Source organism: Panthera tigris, chromosome A1 (assembly GCF_018350195.1).
Source record: "Panthera tigris isolate Pti1 chromosome A1, P.tigris_Pti1_mat1.1, whole genome shotgun sequence".
NCBI lineage: Eukaryota > Metazoa > Chordata > Mammalia > Carnivora > Felidae > Panthera > Panthera tigris.
Genome location: NC_056660.1, coordinates 81,887,126 through 81,905,042, shown reverse-complemented (window position 1 = coordinate 81,905,042; position 17,917 = coordinate 81,887,126). Strand labels below are relative to the sequence as shown.

General features: G+C 51.9%; 1 protein-coding gene and 1 long non-coding RNA gene across 2 annotated transcripts in view; one reads left to right on the top strand and one right to left on the bottom strand.

The window, feature by feature from the left end:
• Positions 1-359: 359 nt before the first annotated feature.
• LOC122231125 lies at positions 360-6,131 on the bottom strand. Its single transcript, XR_006208283.1, has 4 exons — positions 6,032-6,131; positions 5,377-5,685; positions 2,115-2,253; positions 360-524 (listed from the first exon to the last, which is right to left on the bottom strand). It is a non-coding gene; the product is annotated as an uncharacterized LOC122231125 (long non-coding RNA).
• A 117-nt stretch (positions 6,132-6,248) lies between these two features.
• Positions 6,249-17,917, top strand: part of RASA3 (RAS p21 protein activator 3) — a 119,425-nt gene continuing 107,756 nt past the window's right edge. Inside the window, exon 1 of the mRNA XM_042980792.1 lies at positions 6,249-6,417. Within this exon, the coding sequence (XP_042836726.1) occupies positions 6,363-6,417 (55 nt within the window). The 5' untranslated portion in view covers positions 6,249-6,362. The remainder of the gene's footprint in view (positions 6,418-17,917) is intronic.

Genomic DNA, 17,917 nt, shown 5'->3' with positions numbered 1-17,917 from the left:
AGAGACTGTGCCTACTTCTAGGATTTTCTCCTCTGTTTCTCTTTTTTTCCATATTGTTCCAAACTGAACTAAGTGCAGCCAGAGGGAAAGCTGTCAGTGGTAGTCACTACACAGGAAGTTCAAAGGCCCTGAGGTTAGGGGTGTGTGTTGTTTTCTGGTGTTCCCGCAGGGCCTGGCAGGTTCTGGACACGTGCTAGGTGCTCAATAAAGGTTTGCTAAATAAATGAACTGCTAAACACAAGAGATGTGCATTTAAACAAGTTATATGCATATAAATACTAATAAAACCTTGAAGGAAATAAAGAGAAATAAAAACACTTGTGTTGTAATGATGGGCACACACATACATTTTTACCCTTTGAAAGTTTTTACTGTTATGTTGGGTCTAACGTTTTACAGAAGGAACAGGTCTTCCTGGCAGCTGATGAATTGATTTGCCGGGTTGTAACGGTGTTGAGGAACAGGATAGGACTTGCTGGTGCACTTGTGTTTGGCCTCTGTGTCTGGATCCCTGCAGGAAGCACCTGTGGGGCAGACAGAGGGTTTTCTAGAGTTCTGGGCTCTCTCTCCTGTGGAGCTTGCGCTGTGATTCTGTTGAATACTGAGAGTCACGATGGTCTTAACAGCACATGCCCATCCCAAATGGTGTGAATTAGGGGCCCTCCTCCTTTTAACTTTTTCTGGGGTAATTTGATGGAGATTTTAAAAGGAAAAAAATACATATATTCCTGCCATAGCTAATGAGACAAGATTTGGAGTCTAATTAATTGCTGATTTCAGGGGGTGTCTTCAAAAAGTACTTTGATATTTGACTAATTCGGTCAAAAATAGCAAATTAAACTTTATTATGATAAAAAGTTATTTTGAGCAAATATTTTCATAATAAGCAATCAAGACATTACACAAATCTATTTAATGGGTAAATCCACTGGACATCTAGGGTTGTATTTTATTATTAACTCAAATTCACAGATGATTGAATTGATATTGATTACTATTGCATTGGTATTAATAAAATAGCATACCATGTAAACTTTATTTTTTAAGTTGTTATTTAGATTTTAGTTAACATACAGTGTAATACTATTTTCAGGTGTACAATATGGTGATTCAACACTTCTGTACATCACAACAGGTGTACCCCTTAACGCCCATCACCTATCTCACCCATACCACCCCCCCGCCGCCACCACCACCTCCCCTCTGGTGACCTTCAGTTCATTCTCTAGAGTTAAGAGTCTGTTTCTTGGGGGTCCCTGGGGGCTCAGTCGGTTAAGCATCTGACTTCGGCTCAGTCCATGATCTCGTGGTTCATGGGTTTAAGCCCCGCATCGGATTCTGAGCTGACAGCTCAGAGCCTGGAGCTTGCTTTGGACTTTGTGTCTCCCTCTCTCTCTGCCCCTCCCCTGCTTATGCTCTGTCTCTGTCTCTTTCTTTCAAAAACAAATAAATGTTAAAAAAAAAAAAAAGAGTCTGTTTCTGGGTTTATCTCTCTCTTTTCCCTTCACTCATTTGTTTTGTTTCTTAAATTCCACATATTAGTGAAGTCATATGATATTTGTCTCTCTGAATGACTTATTTCACTTAGCATAATGCCCTCTAGCTCTATCCATGTCATTGCAAATGGCAAGATCTCATTCCTTTTTATGGCTGAGTAATATTCCATCGTGCGTATAGATAGATAGATAGATAGATAGATAGATGATAGATAGATAGGTATGCTACATTTTCTTTCTCTATTCATCAGTCAGTGGACACTTGGGCTGTTTCTGTAATTTGGTTACTGTAGATAGCACTGCTATAAACATCCAGTGCATGTATCCTTTGAATTAGTGTTTTTGCATTCTTTGGGCAAATACCCAGTAGTGCGACTATTGGATCACAGGGTAGTTCTAGTTTTAACTTTTTGAGGACGCTGCATACTGTTTTCCAGAGTGACTGCACCGGTTTGCATTCCCACCAGCTGTGGAGGAGGGATGCCCTTTCTCCGCATCCTCACCAACATCTGGTGCTTCCTGTGCTGTGGATTTTACCATACACGCTTCATTAAGGTTTTTATTAGCAAGGGTAGGACAGGCTTGGGCTACGTGATTCCCAGATCTTACCGGCTTTACCTGAGGGAACTTTCACACTTGTCGCTTTCACAGCCGCAGATCCAGTGGCCCTCCAGTAGTGACTTAGGGATCCAGGCTGCCTCTGTCTATCTCTGAGTTTCAAAATGAGGCCTCTCATTTGCCACAGCAGGAGGAGAGCCTGAAAAATATCCCAGTTGGTTTTCCCAGCTCCCAGACAGATGTGACATCCCTTCCCTCCCCTCATCAGGCACACAGTTGCTTGTTGAGGCGTGAGCAGGGTAGGCAGTGTGGCCCCTCATGCTGCCCGGAAGAGCTTTGGCTATGCACCACCAAGGCCTCCGGTGTGGCCTCTTGGTCCACTTGCGTCCGGAGCACAGGGCCTCCTTTCTACCAGCAGCACATCTGGGCTTCGAGTGTCCACAAGGAACCTGAGTGTAGATGTGTCCCCGCACGCCTCTGTGCTCTGTGTGGCCCAAACATCATCATCCAAAGGTGTGTGGTGTCATGTCTCATAGACACTTGGGCCATGAGGGAGCTGAGCTCCTTAACTCCCAAGAGCTGGATGAATCTTCTCAGAAAGCTATGAGTTAACATCATGTTCCTAAAGTTTTTGTGAGACAATAGGAGATTCCAGTACATTTACCCAACAAATACCAGTTGAGTTTTTACTCTGAGCCAGGTGTTGAAGTGAGCATGTTGCAAAGGTTACTTAGTCATTTGAGATTGAAAGTATCCTTCCCCAAGGTGCTGAATGTCCCTTATGAAAACAATTCCTTACATTGCTTAGTTGGTTAAAATAGCCTTTTCTGGAAAACTAATACACTTCTGTGTATTAAATAATAGAACTTGTATAAAATGCCATATTTCCATATTTCTGTTTTCACCTTGAAAACCAGGAAGCAGAGCTGTGAACTCTTTGCAGTAGCTGTTTTCACTGTAGATGTTTGATACAATAGCTTCTTCCTTCATTACTTTTTTTGGACCCTTTAAAAATTATTCTAGGGGCGCCTGGGTGGCTTGGTCTGTTAAGTGTCTGACTTCGGCTCAGGTCATGAGCTTGCAGTTCATGGGTTCAAGCCCTGCATCGGGCTCTGTGCTGACAGCTCACAGCCTGGAGCCTGCTTCTGGTTCTGTGTCTTCCTCTCTCTCTGCCCCTCCCTTGCTTGTGCTCTGTCTCTCTCAAAAATAAATAAAAACCTTTAAAAATAATAAAAATTTTTCTATTATATACTAGTCACTTATTTTATGCCACTTTGAAAGTCTATTGATCAGATATGATTAATAAATGGTCTAATTATGCTGTCTTAGCAATTCATAAATACCTGTTGATAGACTGATACTTTTCAAGAAATATTTTTTTGCGGAGTGTCACAAAAGAGGGTTCTATCAAAGAGGGAAAAATTTAACAGTGAGTAATAAACAAAAGAGATTATAGATACTTTCAACAAAGTCTCATCTTTTCCTTTAATCCCCCAATATTTTCCTGTTTCTTATCATCATAAGCTCTAAGGGAACTGAGTTTAATTTGGAAAACTAGCGATCAAGTCCTTTGTGCAGAACACAGTTTTGAGAAGACAGGGTACTTGCACAGTTCTGTGGATGCCGGGCTTTGTTAAGGAAGGGATCCTGGAAGTATGCTGTGCTGGTCTCTGTGGTTTGTAGAGGGAAAGAGAGGCCCATAGTCGTGGACCTCTTGCCTCACTGATGTGGGGAGGCCCTGAATCTTCACAAATTTACTTCCTGTCCTCTGAGCACATGTGTCTTAGACCACACATGTCTTACCAAAGCCTCCAATGAACTGCCAACTTCTTGCTCATCTGGCCTAATTAAAATGATGTCATTAATATAGTGAGCCAATTAACATTCTGAATCCTGCCCAGATGGTCCAGGTCCCTTTGGACTGTTTTATAACAGAGGGCAGGGAAGCCTAGCAGTGGGGCAGGTTGTAAGTGTGCATTAGTCCATGCCACATGATGTAAATTGCTTCCGATTCTCTTTCTCCTTCAGGATGGAGAAGAGTGGACATGTCAGCTCCACGGCCAGAGGCTGTGCTGACGTGGCCTGGCAGTGGCACCAACTCTGGTACAGTGGCTGCAATTGGGACTACTGCATGGTTTGAGCTTGTGTGGTCCACTGTCACCCTCCAGAATCTGTCTGGAGTCATAGGTGGGACTGGTGAGTTACATGACCTTTCTGGTCTTTAAGGGGAGTCTTCGTCCCAATCTTCCCTAGGATGTGTTATGGTTTTTATTTTCCATCCTGGCACCCCACTTGGCCCTCCCTGCTGGGGTGACTCTTAGCCCCAACACCAAGGAACAAATATGGGTTTTCTGACAACTGTAACGTATGTCTATGCCAATTTTACCTTCAGTGCCAGAGAAAATAAATGGTCACTACGTGGGTCCCTGGATCCAGTGGGCCTACTGTGAGTCTTCCCCGGGCCAGGCCTCCATTTATTTCCTGGACCTCACAAGTCCTATTCTAACAGGGGCATGATGACATCTTGGGTCACTGGGTATCATGTCGATTGAGACTCAAAGCCAAACTGCCCTTGAAATGTCTGGATAAATGGCCACAGCTGCCATTGGGGGAAGTCCTAAGGGAATGCTTATGCATATGTGTGGCCAAGTCCTCTCCTCCAGTCAGGGGGTTCTGGAGATGAGAACTGGTTCACAGGTTTTATTGGGGCAAATTCCTTCAGCCTCCTCATACCTATCTTTGATTTCCTTTGGTTGCAAGAATGGAGCAGTACCCCGCTGGCTGGCTAAGTGCCCTCCTGACACCACATCTAGCTGACCATCTTGTAGCTCTTTGCAGTTCAGAGTGCACAGCCACCACTCCAGTCCTGCTGCTCAGTATAATATAGCAACTGGCTTGCTTCTAGTGGCTAGACATCACTGCTCACCCTCTGTCACTGTGTGATCATGGTCACTGCTGTCAGGGAGCCCAGTGTTCTCTGTAGCAGCATCTAGACTCCCCGACCAGTCCTAGAATGCCAGCTACCGCTCAGGGTGTCATCTGCACACTCCTTTCTGTAAATGGAGTGTCCTCTGGGCTTTCCAGGAAACCTAGCTCACAACTAGGTTTCCGGGTCTTAGTGAGTGTGTTTACTCTCCTGTGCCACTTCTCTGAGCATTTTGATGCTTTTCTCCGCTGTCTGCCATGACTGTTTGGCATTTCCACTTAGTGTGGGGCACCACTTTGTATAAGCTTCCAAAGGCCACGCTAGTGGCATGGGGTACTTGCTAAGGTGCCAAATCCTGTATCATGATGGAAAGATCCCATATCAATAAACTCTAACCTGATCTACGTTCTTGTCCTGCCTGCCAGAATCCAATATTCTCTGGATCCGATCCTGTGGATTTTCTCAGTCCCTAGGCACATGTTTCCTAGGTCGTGATGCTCCCTGGCAGATAGGACCTTCTTCTTCAGGCCTGGCGCTTCTCCAGCTGGGTGATGGTGACATGGTGGAGGAGTGGAGCTGCAGGCTGATCACGGGGTGTACTACTGTCTCAGAGGTCTCTGAAATCATCTTCAACCACAGAGAGAGCACCGCTGTCTAACACGCAGAAATGGGACACGTCTTCAGGTCCTGTAGATTTAGGGACATCTAGGATTCAAGATTTTTGAGCGCATTAATCTGGATGATCCCCTCCCAAGCCTCAGGGTCTCCCTTCTTCCCGTCCCCCCGCCCCCCACCCCCGTGCCCCTGCAGGGTCCAACCCCATGCTCTGCCTGGCTCCCCCCCAGTCCTGTGCCCACCCCCAGCCCGGCATCCTCTCATCCTGCGCCCCTCGCCCCACGCCCAGTCCTTTACCCCACGCCCCCGCCGGTTTCTCATCCCCCTCCCAGCTCCCCCTCTTCCTCTCCTCGCCCCGCCCGGTTCCCCCTCCATTCCGCGCCCCCCCTTCCCCCCACCGCCGCGGGGTCCCTTCCTATCCCTCCCAGAGACCGACCCCGCCCCTCTCCGAGCCTTGGCCAATGTGGAGGTGGGGCTGTTTTGCGGGCGGAGCCGTCTCGCTCCCGCCTCCTAGACCTCAGCCAGTGGGCAGTTGGAGTTGCGCTGTGGGCGGAACCTTCACGCCCCGCCCCTCTGCGATCGCGGCCAATGGGGAGCTGGGCAGGCCGGTGGGCGGAGCCGGGCGGCGGTGGCGCCGCGGACCCGGCGCGCGCGGGGTCTGGCGCAGAGCGCGGGGACTGCGCCGCCGCTCGGGCTCCGGCTGCTCCGCGGGGCTCGGCGCGCGAATTCCGGCGAGGCCCCGCGAGCTCCCGGGCGGGCGACCCAGCATGGCGGTGGAGGAGGAAGGGCTCCGGGTCTTCCAGAGCGTGAAGATCAAGATCGGTGAGCGCCGGGGGCGGCGGGGCGCCGCGCGTCCCCTCCCCCCGAGGACGGGCCGGGCTGCGGCGGCTCCGGGGGAAGCGGCTCCCTGGAGGCGCGGTTCGGGGTGGGGGGCGGTGCGGTGCAGGACACGGGGCCCGTCCCCGCCTGGAGCGTGCGCGAGTGGGGGCCCTGGGTGCGTGCATGGCCGGGGGCCGACCCGCCGACCTCAGGTTCCGCATCTGCCCTCCGCTGCTGCACCCAGAAACTTCCTTCCCCGCGTTCCCCCAGGGCCGTGGGGCCGGCTGGGGCTGCGGACTGGTGCGGGCGTGCGCGTCCGTGTAGGCGGATGTGTGTGGCGTGCCCTCGGTCCGGGGCTCCGTCGGGCTGGGAGACGGGGAGCCACCCCAGCACCCCCCTTCCATTGAGAACTGGCCGGGGCGGGGCGGGGGGGGGGGTGAAGCTTTTGGCCACCAGCGCCTGCCATTCAGGCTGTGTCACTGGGGAGGATTCTGCCCTTGTCACTGGGTCCAGGAGCTGGGGGAGGGAAATGACAGGCGGATTCTGGAGTGGGCTGGAGGGCTATATCTGGACTTCCTGGGTTTATCTGGAGGATTCATTTTATCTCGGGAGGGTGATGTGCACGTCCCCTTCCCCTCCCCCCCAAAACAAGATCCTTGCCTCGAGTGACCGTTAGACGTTGGTGCCATAAATGTGCGGCTGGGAGGGCAGTTTATGTTGAAGAGGGTTCCCGAGGACCCAGAGTGTCGCCTGTCCTCAGGTCCTTCTTGCCTCCACAGTCCCTTCTATTCCCATGTGAAAAGGGGCCGCTGGGAACCCAGCCAGGCGCCCAGTGACTGAGTGTCAGTTGTTGATGACATTCGATGCTGCCTGAGGAATTCCAGCTCCCCCAAATCAGCGTGTTGTTTCCTGTCTGCTTTATTTTGGTTTATGGATTGTCACTGAGGCACTGTTGATATTTGGCTGAGAAGCGGACTTACGCTGCCTGCAACCATTTCCCTGTTCGCTTGGTTGGGATCTGCTGTCACTTTCGCACTGAGAGATTCGGCATTACCTTCCTGCTGACGTGGGGGCAGGGAGGGTGCCTGTACCAGGGTCCTTTGGCCAAGAACCCTCATCAGTTCCTGGGTCCACTGAGCTGTGTGAGGGTTTGAGGTGCTTCCTTAATCAAGGGGAGCAGGAGGGGACCTGGGTGGGGGTCTGTCTGTGGAGGAGTGTGCCAGGCTTCCGGGCACAGCAGGCAGGAGTGGGTCTGAGGACTTTATGGTTCAGGCCTGGCACAGCCAGTCTCAGACTCATCCTGGGAGCGTTCTGGAACACCGGTGTGTTGAGCAGAGAGGTTGATTTCTCCCCAGAATGGCACAGTATGTGACGCAGGGGAGTGAGGAGAGACACCCGAAGATCCAGGAGAGCATCTCCACTAGCCTGCTGGTGCACGTTCGTGAGTGGGCTCTGGACCGGACAAGGAGGGGCCTGGGGTGGAAGGAAAGGGCTTTGAAGATGCTGCTTGGCGAGGCTTTCTGTCCTTTCTGTTCCACTTTAAACAAGCAAGAGAAACACACCCAGCTCAGCTGAGGTTAGTGCCTCGACCCGGCCCATCTGCCGTGTCTACCCCCACGTGGGACCCTTTGGGGCCCTCCCTCCCCATGTTTGGGGGCGGGGGCTGGGCTGCAAGGGGGAGACATCTGTGTCTCACCTTTGTAGTGGGGGGGGCATTCAGGGAGCAGGGGCCTCCACCTAGCACAGGCAGGGCAGCCTCCTGTGTCTGAGCACAGAAATGGCCTAGGCTGTGCTTCTGAGTTCGGGCCTGGGCTGGAGACCCTGAAGGTGAACTGTGGGTGTGCTGGCTTGAACTTGAGGGACACCTGTTAATAGAATGTGGTGAGGGTGATCCTGAGCTTGGAAGGGGGTGTGCTGAGCTCTTGATTTCTTTCCTTTGTTGGTCTGCTCTGGTCAGTCTCGGCTCTGACTTGCCTGAATGTCCTGGTCTTGAAGGCGCGAGATGACGAGGAACACCACAGTTGATCTGGAGGAGGGGCAGACGTGCATGAATCATACACACGGTCACATGCACGCTCGCCCCTCCTTGTTCGGGGACACGCTGGCCAGGCTGTCCATTCATCTCGGAGCCTCGTCTCCAGGCTGGCTGGCTGCATGCCTGTGTGCTCTTGGCCTGCTGGGTGACCCGGAGCAAGTGCCCTCCCCTTCCATAGACTCATTTTTCCATTTGCAAAATGCAGGCAATAGCTGTTGGCTGCATCCGGTGGGGGCTTACAAGACGGTATTGTTCTGGCCCACGTTGATGCCCACCTCCTCGATCCCAGAAAAGGACAGAAAGAAAATTCCTCCTAAGCTGACACCAACAAGCAGTATCACTGCTCCTGTTGCTGAGAAAAAAGGCAGGACATGTTTGGGAGGATGAAGAGATTTTTAGGTGCCTGGGCCTTGGCCCTCTTGTCTCAAGTAGTTTCGGATTGCGTGATGGGACTTGGTATCACTGAGAAGCTGGGGACACTGGGCAGAGTCTCTTCCTCGTTTTCCTCCTCCTCCTGCTTGTCCACCTTCTGCAAATGCCGGATCAGAGTGAGGCATTTGTGTTGTGACTGTTGTGAGTTCTTGTCTCCCCCCAACTTAAATGTCACAGTCGTTCTGGGTAGTTCTTCTGCACACTTGCAAACCTTAGACCTTGTCCACCTTTGGTAACAGTCGTGACTGTTTTTACACCAGTGGCTCGTGTCGGGTAAGGCCAAGTGCACTTCCTACGAGATGGTAATTTTGAGGAAGTGCGCTCTTCTGACTTTCCATGAGTCAGGACCTTCGTGCTGGAAGGGAGGCTGCTCAGAGATTGTCGGAGCTTGTGCGAGGGACCCACGAGAGCTCTTCAAGGCAGTGTTATTTTGGACACGGTGCTCCTTTAGGTGCTGTGTTACGGTCACTACCCAGTGATTTTTGCCTTTTCCATGGTGGCTACTACTGGTTTTTAAAAGTATCACCTTGATAAATGTGTTCAATTAAGAGGGATATACAAAGGTTTTTCTGGCAAGCTGAAAAAAAAAATCCCAGCCTGCATTCCGGGGTGAGAAGAGCCCTCGTGCTCTGTCACTGGTTTTCATCATCAGGTTTGATGGCACAGTTTGGATCCGCTTGGTGTGTTGGCATTTGTGTCTCACACCAGCTCCCTGCCGCGGGCTCTCCTCCGTTCCCCAGCTCTCCCTTCCTTCTCCTTCGGTCCTCTTGGGCTGTGCCGGGCCCAGGGCGTGCTCTCATGTTCCTTCTCTGGAAGATTATAACTTGTCCACCAAGAAGTCGATGGTGGTCTGGGTCCAGCGCAAGCACATCAGAACTGACTGCTCCTCCCACAAACCGTGGCCCTGCAGGCTGTTGGTGCTGGGGACCCGGGGGGCGCCCCACAAACCTCGTGCTCTCCCCGCAACTGGTCGCCAAACATAATCCCAGGGACCAGAAGCAGGAGGTCTGTCAGGCAGGGACCAAATGAGAGGGGAACAGGAAGTGGTGGCTGAGGGTTCTGGCCTGCACCTCCCTCGGCTGAATGGCTGGTTAGGAGGGGTTTGGTGTGGTGAAGAAGGCCCAGACCACAGGGGCTGGAAGCTTAGGGTTCTGGGTCTGCTCTGTTAAATGTGGATTTCCTACAGGGGAAGCAGTAGTGTGCCCATCACAGAGGCCTGTAAGGGTCAGATGAGGTGCTGTCCTGCTTGATAATTTAAAATAGTTGTTAGTGGTAGTGTCTTCACAGGGCTAAGAAGAAATGGTTTTCCCCAATTAGAGAAGCCATTTTGTGGGTATAAGGGAGTGGTATCAGTGATGTTGGCTTTTTCATCGTGTGTGTTTGACGGTGAAAGAAGGGGTCGTGCGGGCCACACATGGTTCTTGGCATCAGGGATTTATATTCTCTTGAGCTCTCTGATGCTAAAATTAACCTGGATATTCTATTAACCGAGCTCAGCTAGCTGCCTGTACTATTTTTAACCCTAAGGACTAGTGTGCCGCTCTGGGCTATGTCTGGGGAGCACCGGGCTCAGAGGCCAAGGGTGATTTTAGTTCGATTCCAAGTTTTACCTGGGAAGGAGTGGGTTTGCCATGCATATGTGTGGGGTGGAGAGGGTTGCAGACTTTTGGGATCTAGTTTGCGTGTATTAACTCGTTTTAATTCTCACAACTCCATGACATTGAAGTTGAGGGAGACTCCTGTAACTTAACCAAAGTCACCTAGCCTGTAAGAGAGAGTTGGGGTTTAAATCCATGTTTGGGTGACGTTCTTGTTCTCCACACCACTTGTTATGGTCTTTCTGTGTGATCTTGGGTTTGAGTGGTGTTGGGTACAGTGACGTGCTGGGAAGCAGAGCAGTGCTGAGTTTTAGGGCCAGCAGGCAGCTGATGTTCATGAGGTGGGGGGACAGGGCCACAGTCTTTTGTGGGTGATCAGCCAGGGACACCGGCCTGGTTGTTCTGAGACTTGTGGTCATTGACTAGAGGCTGCCGAGGTAGACATTAGAGAGGAGGGGAATTGTGGCGATGGGGTCTTAAGCACAGAAATCCAGAGATGGCTCGTTAAGCAGGTTCACTGGCAGCCCATACGTTTGGGAGAAGGCATCGGGCAGGTGAGCAGAGCATTGGCTCCCGCAGGTAGAATCACTTGGCTGGAAGGTGGCATTTGGTAGGAACGTTTGGATTTGCTCCTCTGAAACTAATGAGGCATTTGAGTATGTAAACACTCACACCTTCCTGAAGGCACTGGGGAATCAGAGCATCACACATCATGTTTTAATCATAGATGTGCACGTTTAAATTTTTTTTCAGCATTTATTTATTTTTGAGAGAGGGAGCGAGAGAGAGAGAGAGAGAGAGCACATGAGCAGGGGAGGGGCAGAGAGAGAGGGAAACCACAGAATCCAAAGCAGGCTCCAGGCTCCGAGCCATCAGCACAGAGTCCGACACCAGGCTCGAACCCATGAACCCTGAGATCATGACGTGAGCCAAAGTCTGATGCTCAACCAACTGAGCCACCCAGGCGCCCTTGACGTGCACATGTTTAGAAAGGAGATGGATGTATTTGCTAGAAACAAGCGGAAGTGCTAGCTGGTAATGCCGGAGAATTGAGGTTTGCAATTTGCCCTTGGAAGTGAGGCTGTGAGTGCACATCCCCTACTTCCTAATGACCTTGGAGGTGGGTTCAGGCCACTGTGGGCACAGACAAGCATCCCTGGGTGCTGTAGGGACAAAAGCCTCTGGGAATCAGCCTAGAAGAGGAGGGTATGACTAAGGGCACTTGGGATCCCAGACTCCAGAGTGAGTCCCACCTGTGTTTCTCACTGATTCTGTGACTTTAGCAGAATCTCCCAAACCCTCTCTGCCTCAGTTTCTTCCTTTGTCAGAGTGGAGAGTAAGGCTGTTTTTGTGGCGCTTAATGAGCATGTGTGAGCAAAGGCACTTTCACTGCTCGATCTTTCTGGGTGTTCCTGCCAGTGCAGTCTGAGGCTCTCCTGTAACTTAGGTGACGGAGTGGAGCTAGCTCCAATTAAGGCGGATTCGTCAGGAAGAGAGAGATGGACTTTCACGTGTGTGTTTGCATGTGAGCAATATCAGGAAAGGTGTGAACCTGCCCGGTGAGAAGTGTGCAGTCAGCGTGTGGCGTAGACTTGCGTGGACCTGGGGGGACAACATGGTTGGCGAGTGCGGCCAGCACAGCCAATGCTGTGTGCTGACAGGCCTCCAGACTCTGGGAGAGCCTTGTGGGGACCTGACGTCCTGCCTTGTGGTGCTGATCACCCCTGGATGGTCTGACGCTCGAGAGAAGAGGGGAGATCCTGGTGCCCGAGCAGGAAGTCTTCACTGATAGTCTGGTGTTTTGCGCCCCGACGTCAGAACGGGGGTCTGTAACAGTGGAGGAGGGGCTTACCGCAGGACAGACTGCTTTGACCAGCTGGTGGGGGTGTACGCGAAGGGTCACTGCCTGGCGCACCACCACAGTCCACTGTTGAATGAACAATAGCGCAATGTGGAAACGAAGTAAATGCTGCTTCAAAGGGTGATTCTATTATGGGGCTTCCACAGTATGGAATATTATTCAGCTTTCAGAAGAATGAGTTAGAGCCAGGCCAGGCCATGTGACGTGCAGGAAGTTCCATGGGGTATGACTAGAAAGAAAAACAAAATGCAGAAGAATCTACCAAGATATTCCTTGTGAAGAATAGTACAACACAGATACGCACGTGCAGATGTGGAGATAAAGTTCCACATAAGCCTATCAGCTGGGCTCCCTGTGGTGGGAAGTGTGGAAGAGGAAAGTGAGTGAAAAAGAAAAGATCGGTTTCAGAAAATCAAGGGCGTTACTATTACTCAGGCATGTGGATTTATGTATATAGATTGGCAAATGAACAGTCTAAAAATCACAACTTTTGGGGTGCCTGGGTGGCTCAGTCAGTTGGGCATCCGACTTCGGCTCAGGTCATGATCTCACGGTTTGAGTTCGAGCCCTGCGTCAGGCTCTGCGCTGACAGCTCAGAGCCTGGAGCCTGTTTCGGATTCTGTCTCCCCCTCTCTGTGCCCCTCCCTGCTCCTGCTCTGTCTCTGTCTCTCTCAAAAAATAAATAAACATTAAAAATTAAAAAAAAAAATAAAAGAAATAAAAAAAATTAAAAATCACAACTTTAAAATGGAAAGAACTTTCTGGAGAGGAAAGGCCCAGAAAGGTAAAATAACTTGCCTAGATTGCTGAGAGTTGAGGGAGAGTCTGGGGCGGAGTTGCCCTTGAAGTTGGGAACCAGTGAACAAGACAGTGGGGCAAAGGCAAGTCTGTCGGAGCCCTGGGCAGGGGCTGGCTTGCGACGGGCCTCCGGTCAGCCTGGCCCCTCAGAGAAATTGACATGGATGCAAGGGAATTTCGTCACAACAGATGGCCCAGTACTTTTCTCTAAGTGTGAGGCAGTGTTCAGAATGAACAGTCAGCACATTCCAGCTTTGGTATAAATGCAGGCCCGTGATCATCTTTAGCAATAAGGAGATGAATGGCCCCGCATCTTGGCTTCCCAGCTTGCCCTGTGGGATAGAACACAGGAAGTGGTTCTCACAAGAGGGTTGTCAGGTCAGACTCAGGGACCACCAGGGCCTCAGCATCTGGGAAGCTTTAGGTTGGAGTATTTAGTCTTTGCTGGGAGTGGTGGATTATCAAGCTGACTGTGGGATCAAAGATAGTGATTCCTTGTTCGATGAGCATCTGAAAGCAGAGGTGTGTTTCTGTACACAGAGCTGGGCTCCCTGGGGCTGTGGCTCTGTTCATCTTGAAATTTGGCGTTCCTGGTTCAGTTTTTGAGTAAGCTTGAATCCTTTTTTGGGGACAGCGGCATCCTGGCCCTAGAGTCAGCTGGTAAGTGCCACATCTCGCACCTGACCCATGCCGCCTCATCCCACGCACCTGACCCACACTGTGAGGGGCAGCCCGCTCCTCCAATGGTTGGGAGGAGGCTGGAATCTGTGCTCAGGGTTACGCTGTAAATCAGAACCTTTTCTAGAAACACAACAGACCATAGTACCCTTCACTGTTGTCTGTTGAGGAATGACGCTAGTGCCTGCTCTTTCCTCTTCATATTGTTTCTGTTCCTGTTGTCTGAATAATTTCCAAAATATGAAGCATTGTTCTATCTTGGCCCACTCATCACCAATGGGATAAAACCCAAAGGTAAACAGAGTGGCTAAGTCTTTCTTAGACTCAGGGTGACTCATCCTGGAGACCCGCGCCTGGCAGTGTTTTCCCGACCAGGCTGGCCGGACCCCTGTGCACCCACCACAGGGTGCACCCACCACAGCATTTTCTCCTCAGCAGCTGCAGGTGCCTTCGATGCCTCCTTTAGCACCAGGAGCAGGACCAAGTCTCCAGGCCTTTCCTGAGAACCAACTTCCCCCTCTGTGGGTCTCCTGGGACTGAGCTCAGGCTTCTGGATTCTTCAGGACACTTAACAGAGTTGAGAGTGTTAATTATGCATGTATATCTTTCTGGAGCTTTGTTTTTGGACTCACAGTCTCCTAAGTTACACTGTGGGTCTGGTTAGGTGTGACCCTCGTGTGGGCCACTTGTCCGTGCACTGACTCAGGGCTGGTTCCTGCTTTCTCGTCACGTCCGTTAAAAGAGGCCGCACAATCAGGCCCATGCAGGACTGGAGGACTGTTACATGTGCCTGTAGAGCTCTGTGGCTTTGTCGTGTGTTTCTTTTCTTCTGAGGAAAAAGATTCGTTTTCCTTTTTTAGCTCTTGTGGTTTCTCTCTTTGTTCCTGAATCCACTTCTGGGAGGTACAAGAACAGACTGTTTGATTTTGTCCATTTTCACACCACCAGATCAGTCATTGGTTAGGGAGCCGTGGACGTGTCCGCCAAAGTAGTACACTGCCCTGTCAGATCTTGTAAGGATTCTGTGCAGCACAGAACAGCTGTTTTAACTGGCCCCCGCCTCCGAGGCTCGGAGAAGCTGGTGACTTTGCCACGATCACACTAGCGAGAGAGCCTGTGGCTGTGCGTGTTGGCTTGCGAGGGACTTCATCTGCCCCAGACCCAGGCATTTTGTTCCTTTACGAGGAACTGCCTTCTGGGGTGTGTTCTCAAATTACTTCCTCAGACAGCAGCTATCTGCCTTCCCACCCGAACCCTTCTGTTCCGTGGTGGATCTTTAAATGAGCATTTATGGGACTCACTCAGCAGAGCGACCCCTTTGCATGAACATGTGGACAGCCAGGGGCTCAGAGCCTGCTGAGCCACTTCCCAGCTGAGTGTCTTGACCTGCCTAGAACACCTGAGACCTCCTTCCAAAGGAGGCCTGCCATGGCCAGGCAGCGCTGCCTCTCCTGACTCCCGCCCTCTGGCTTCTGGCTGATCATCTGCTCCTGGTAGGGCGGCCCCACTCTCTCCTCCAGGTGCCACCTTACCTCATGCAGGGAAAGCTCTCTGGGCGAGGCAGGCAGTGAGGGCCTGGCCTCGTAGCAGGTGGAAGATGGGTTGAGCAGGGCAGTTAAACTCCCGATACTTCAGGGGGGAATTTAGCCCCAGGCCCCTAAGCCTCTGGGCATCTGTTTATTTTGGCCCAGCTAAACTGGGGCTTTCCAAGGCTGGGGTCAGACTGTGGTGTAGAGCTATTAGCAGAGATCCAGGAAGACGGGCTGGTTCCAGAAAACCCATCAGTGTGCAGACCCTAGGGGGCCTGGCCAAGCCTACTACTTGTTTTGAGGTCTGGGGTGGGTGCTGTGACCTGCCTGGTCTTCCCATGGCCTTCGGGATAAGGGCCCCACTGGGGAATTCCAGACCACTCAGGGCTGAGGCTGGCCTGTCCTAGGGCTGGCTGCCATAAACAGTCTTTAACTTGGGGTCAAACAATTGGATATTTTATTACTTTATAGGGCTGAGTTTCCAGGGCAATAAACTCTGCCCGTATGGTACATATGTGGAGAGTACATACTGCCAGCATGCAGCATGTCCAGGACCTGGCCAGGCTTATGGAAGGCCAGGTGTTCTCGGACTTTCCTCAGAGCTGCACCACATGAGGCAGAGGGTTTAGCTTAGAGGGGCAGCTGTCCATCTTTACTTTCTTATGAGGCCTCCTCCTGTTGGAACATGGTTTTGCATGTGCACACACATGCACAGAACACACACATGGGCATATACCACACATGCACACAAGCACACACACACATGCATACATGTAGGTACATTACACATGCTTGCATACAGGCACACACCACATGTGTGCACAGTACACACACGTACACAGCACACACACAGATGTACACACAGGCACAGAACACACACACAGGCACACACATAGCCACGTGCACACATAGGCACCCACCACATGTGTGCACAGCACACACACAGATGCACACACGCGTGCACAGAATACACACAGCCATGTGCACACATGGGCGCACGCACAGAGACACACACGTGCACACACACCTGTGCACACAGTACACACACGGGCACACACACGGTCCCCAGAGCTTGTCTGTGGGTAGAAGCGCAGTGCTGTGTGCCCAGTGTAGTGGTGGCACAGACGTGAGGGAGGCTCCTACCACTAACTTGTGATGGCTCCTCCCCATTCGCTGAGACTCACTGCACCAGGGAGCCAGCCTTGCCTGCCTTGGTAATGTGTGTGGCCTTTAAAAAGGGTTCCTGTTTCTCAAGCAAATCAGTCCTTTTTCTTCTGCCTGGTGTGGCTTCCCTGGGCTGGCCCCCCAGGGTCTGCGGGTGTGTTTTGGGGGCACAGCTAGTCTGAGCCTACCTGGGGCCTCCATGCTGGGACAGCCCACCTGTCCCCTCTCTGCCTTGAGAGCTTTCTCTGTTTTTGATATTTTAATTTTTTGTATTTGAATCAAAAGCCTTTGCTTTTTAGACCCACATCCTGGGGTGTTCTTGTGGCTTTTTCTCCTACTTGCTTCTGGCCTGTTTGTCAGCTGGCTGCCCGCGGTGGCAGTTCCTCTCCAGGGACTCCGGGGATGTAGTGAAGTGAGTGCGAGGGTTGTCATTCCAGGGAGGCGTGACAAGGGGCACTGCCAGCGTTGGTCCCAGCACCTGCTCCCTGCGGGGCACCGGGTCGGGGTGGGGGGGGCCTGCTCCCTGTGGGGCACCGGTTGGGAGGGCTGCTCCCTATGGGGCACTGGGTCGGGGTGGGGGGGCCTGCTTCCCGTGGGGCACCGGGTGGCACCAGGAGAAGGTCGTCCTTGAGCGACTGTAGGTTTTGATGAGAAGTTCTTTCCGCTTGGGAACTTGATGGGGGCACGAACACGGGCTCTCGTGTCCCTGGGACTGGCGACTTGCTGGTGGGAAGCCCGCACACACCTCCCTGGGGGAGAGGAGGCCTCGCCGGTGGGTCACCGTTTCAGTCGGAGCCGCCTGCTGCAGGGCACGCCTTGAGAAAGGAGGGAGGCCCGGGCAGGAGGCCGCTGGGCTTCCCGAGCCCCCGGCTGGCCGCATCCATCTGGACTCTGGCATTCCTTTCTCTGTTCATCATTTCCTGCTCCGAGCGCTTGCGACAAGCGTGTGGAGAAAGACTTTCTCAGCATTTGGACCCAAGAATGTGTTTATGCGTGTCCTGACTGGAAATAAAGGGTCACACGGAGAGAAAAAAACCACTTGTCATGATGTTTTTGCTCAGGATCTTGGTTTTCTATTTGTGACTGTTTCCTAAAGTGTTTCCCGGTGTTCTCTTCAGGGAACCCCTTTCCTGTCTTCCTGGACAAGGGTGTAGGGGGGGCGGAGGGGGCAGGAGGGGCTGGCAGAGTGTCCGGGCCTTCTCATCCCCTGGTCGTTATTCACTGTGATCAGTGACAGTGTAATGGTATGTCTCTCCTCCTTCTGGAAGGCGCCCCTGGCCTCTCTGGACTGCTGTCCCCACAGCCTGCGTCAGCTCTCCTGTGGGCCGGTTTTGTGAATTCGGGAATGCTGATTTGAAAAAGTAGGCTATATCTGCCGAGTGGCGGTAGAGAAGGCAGCTGGCAGGCT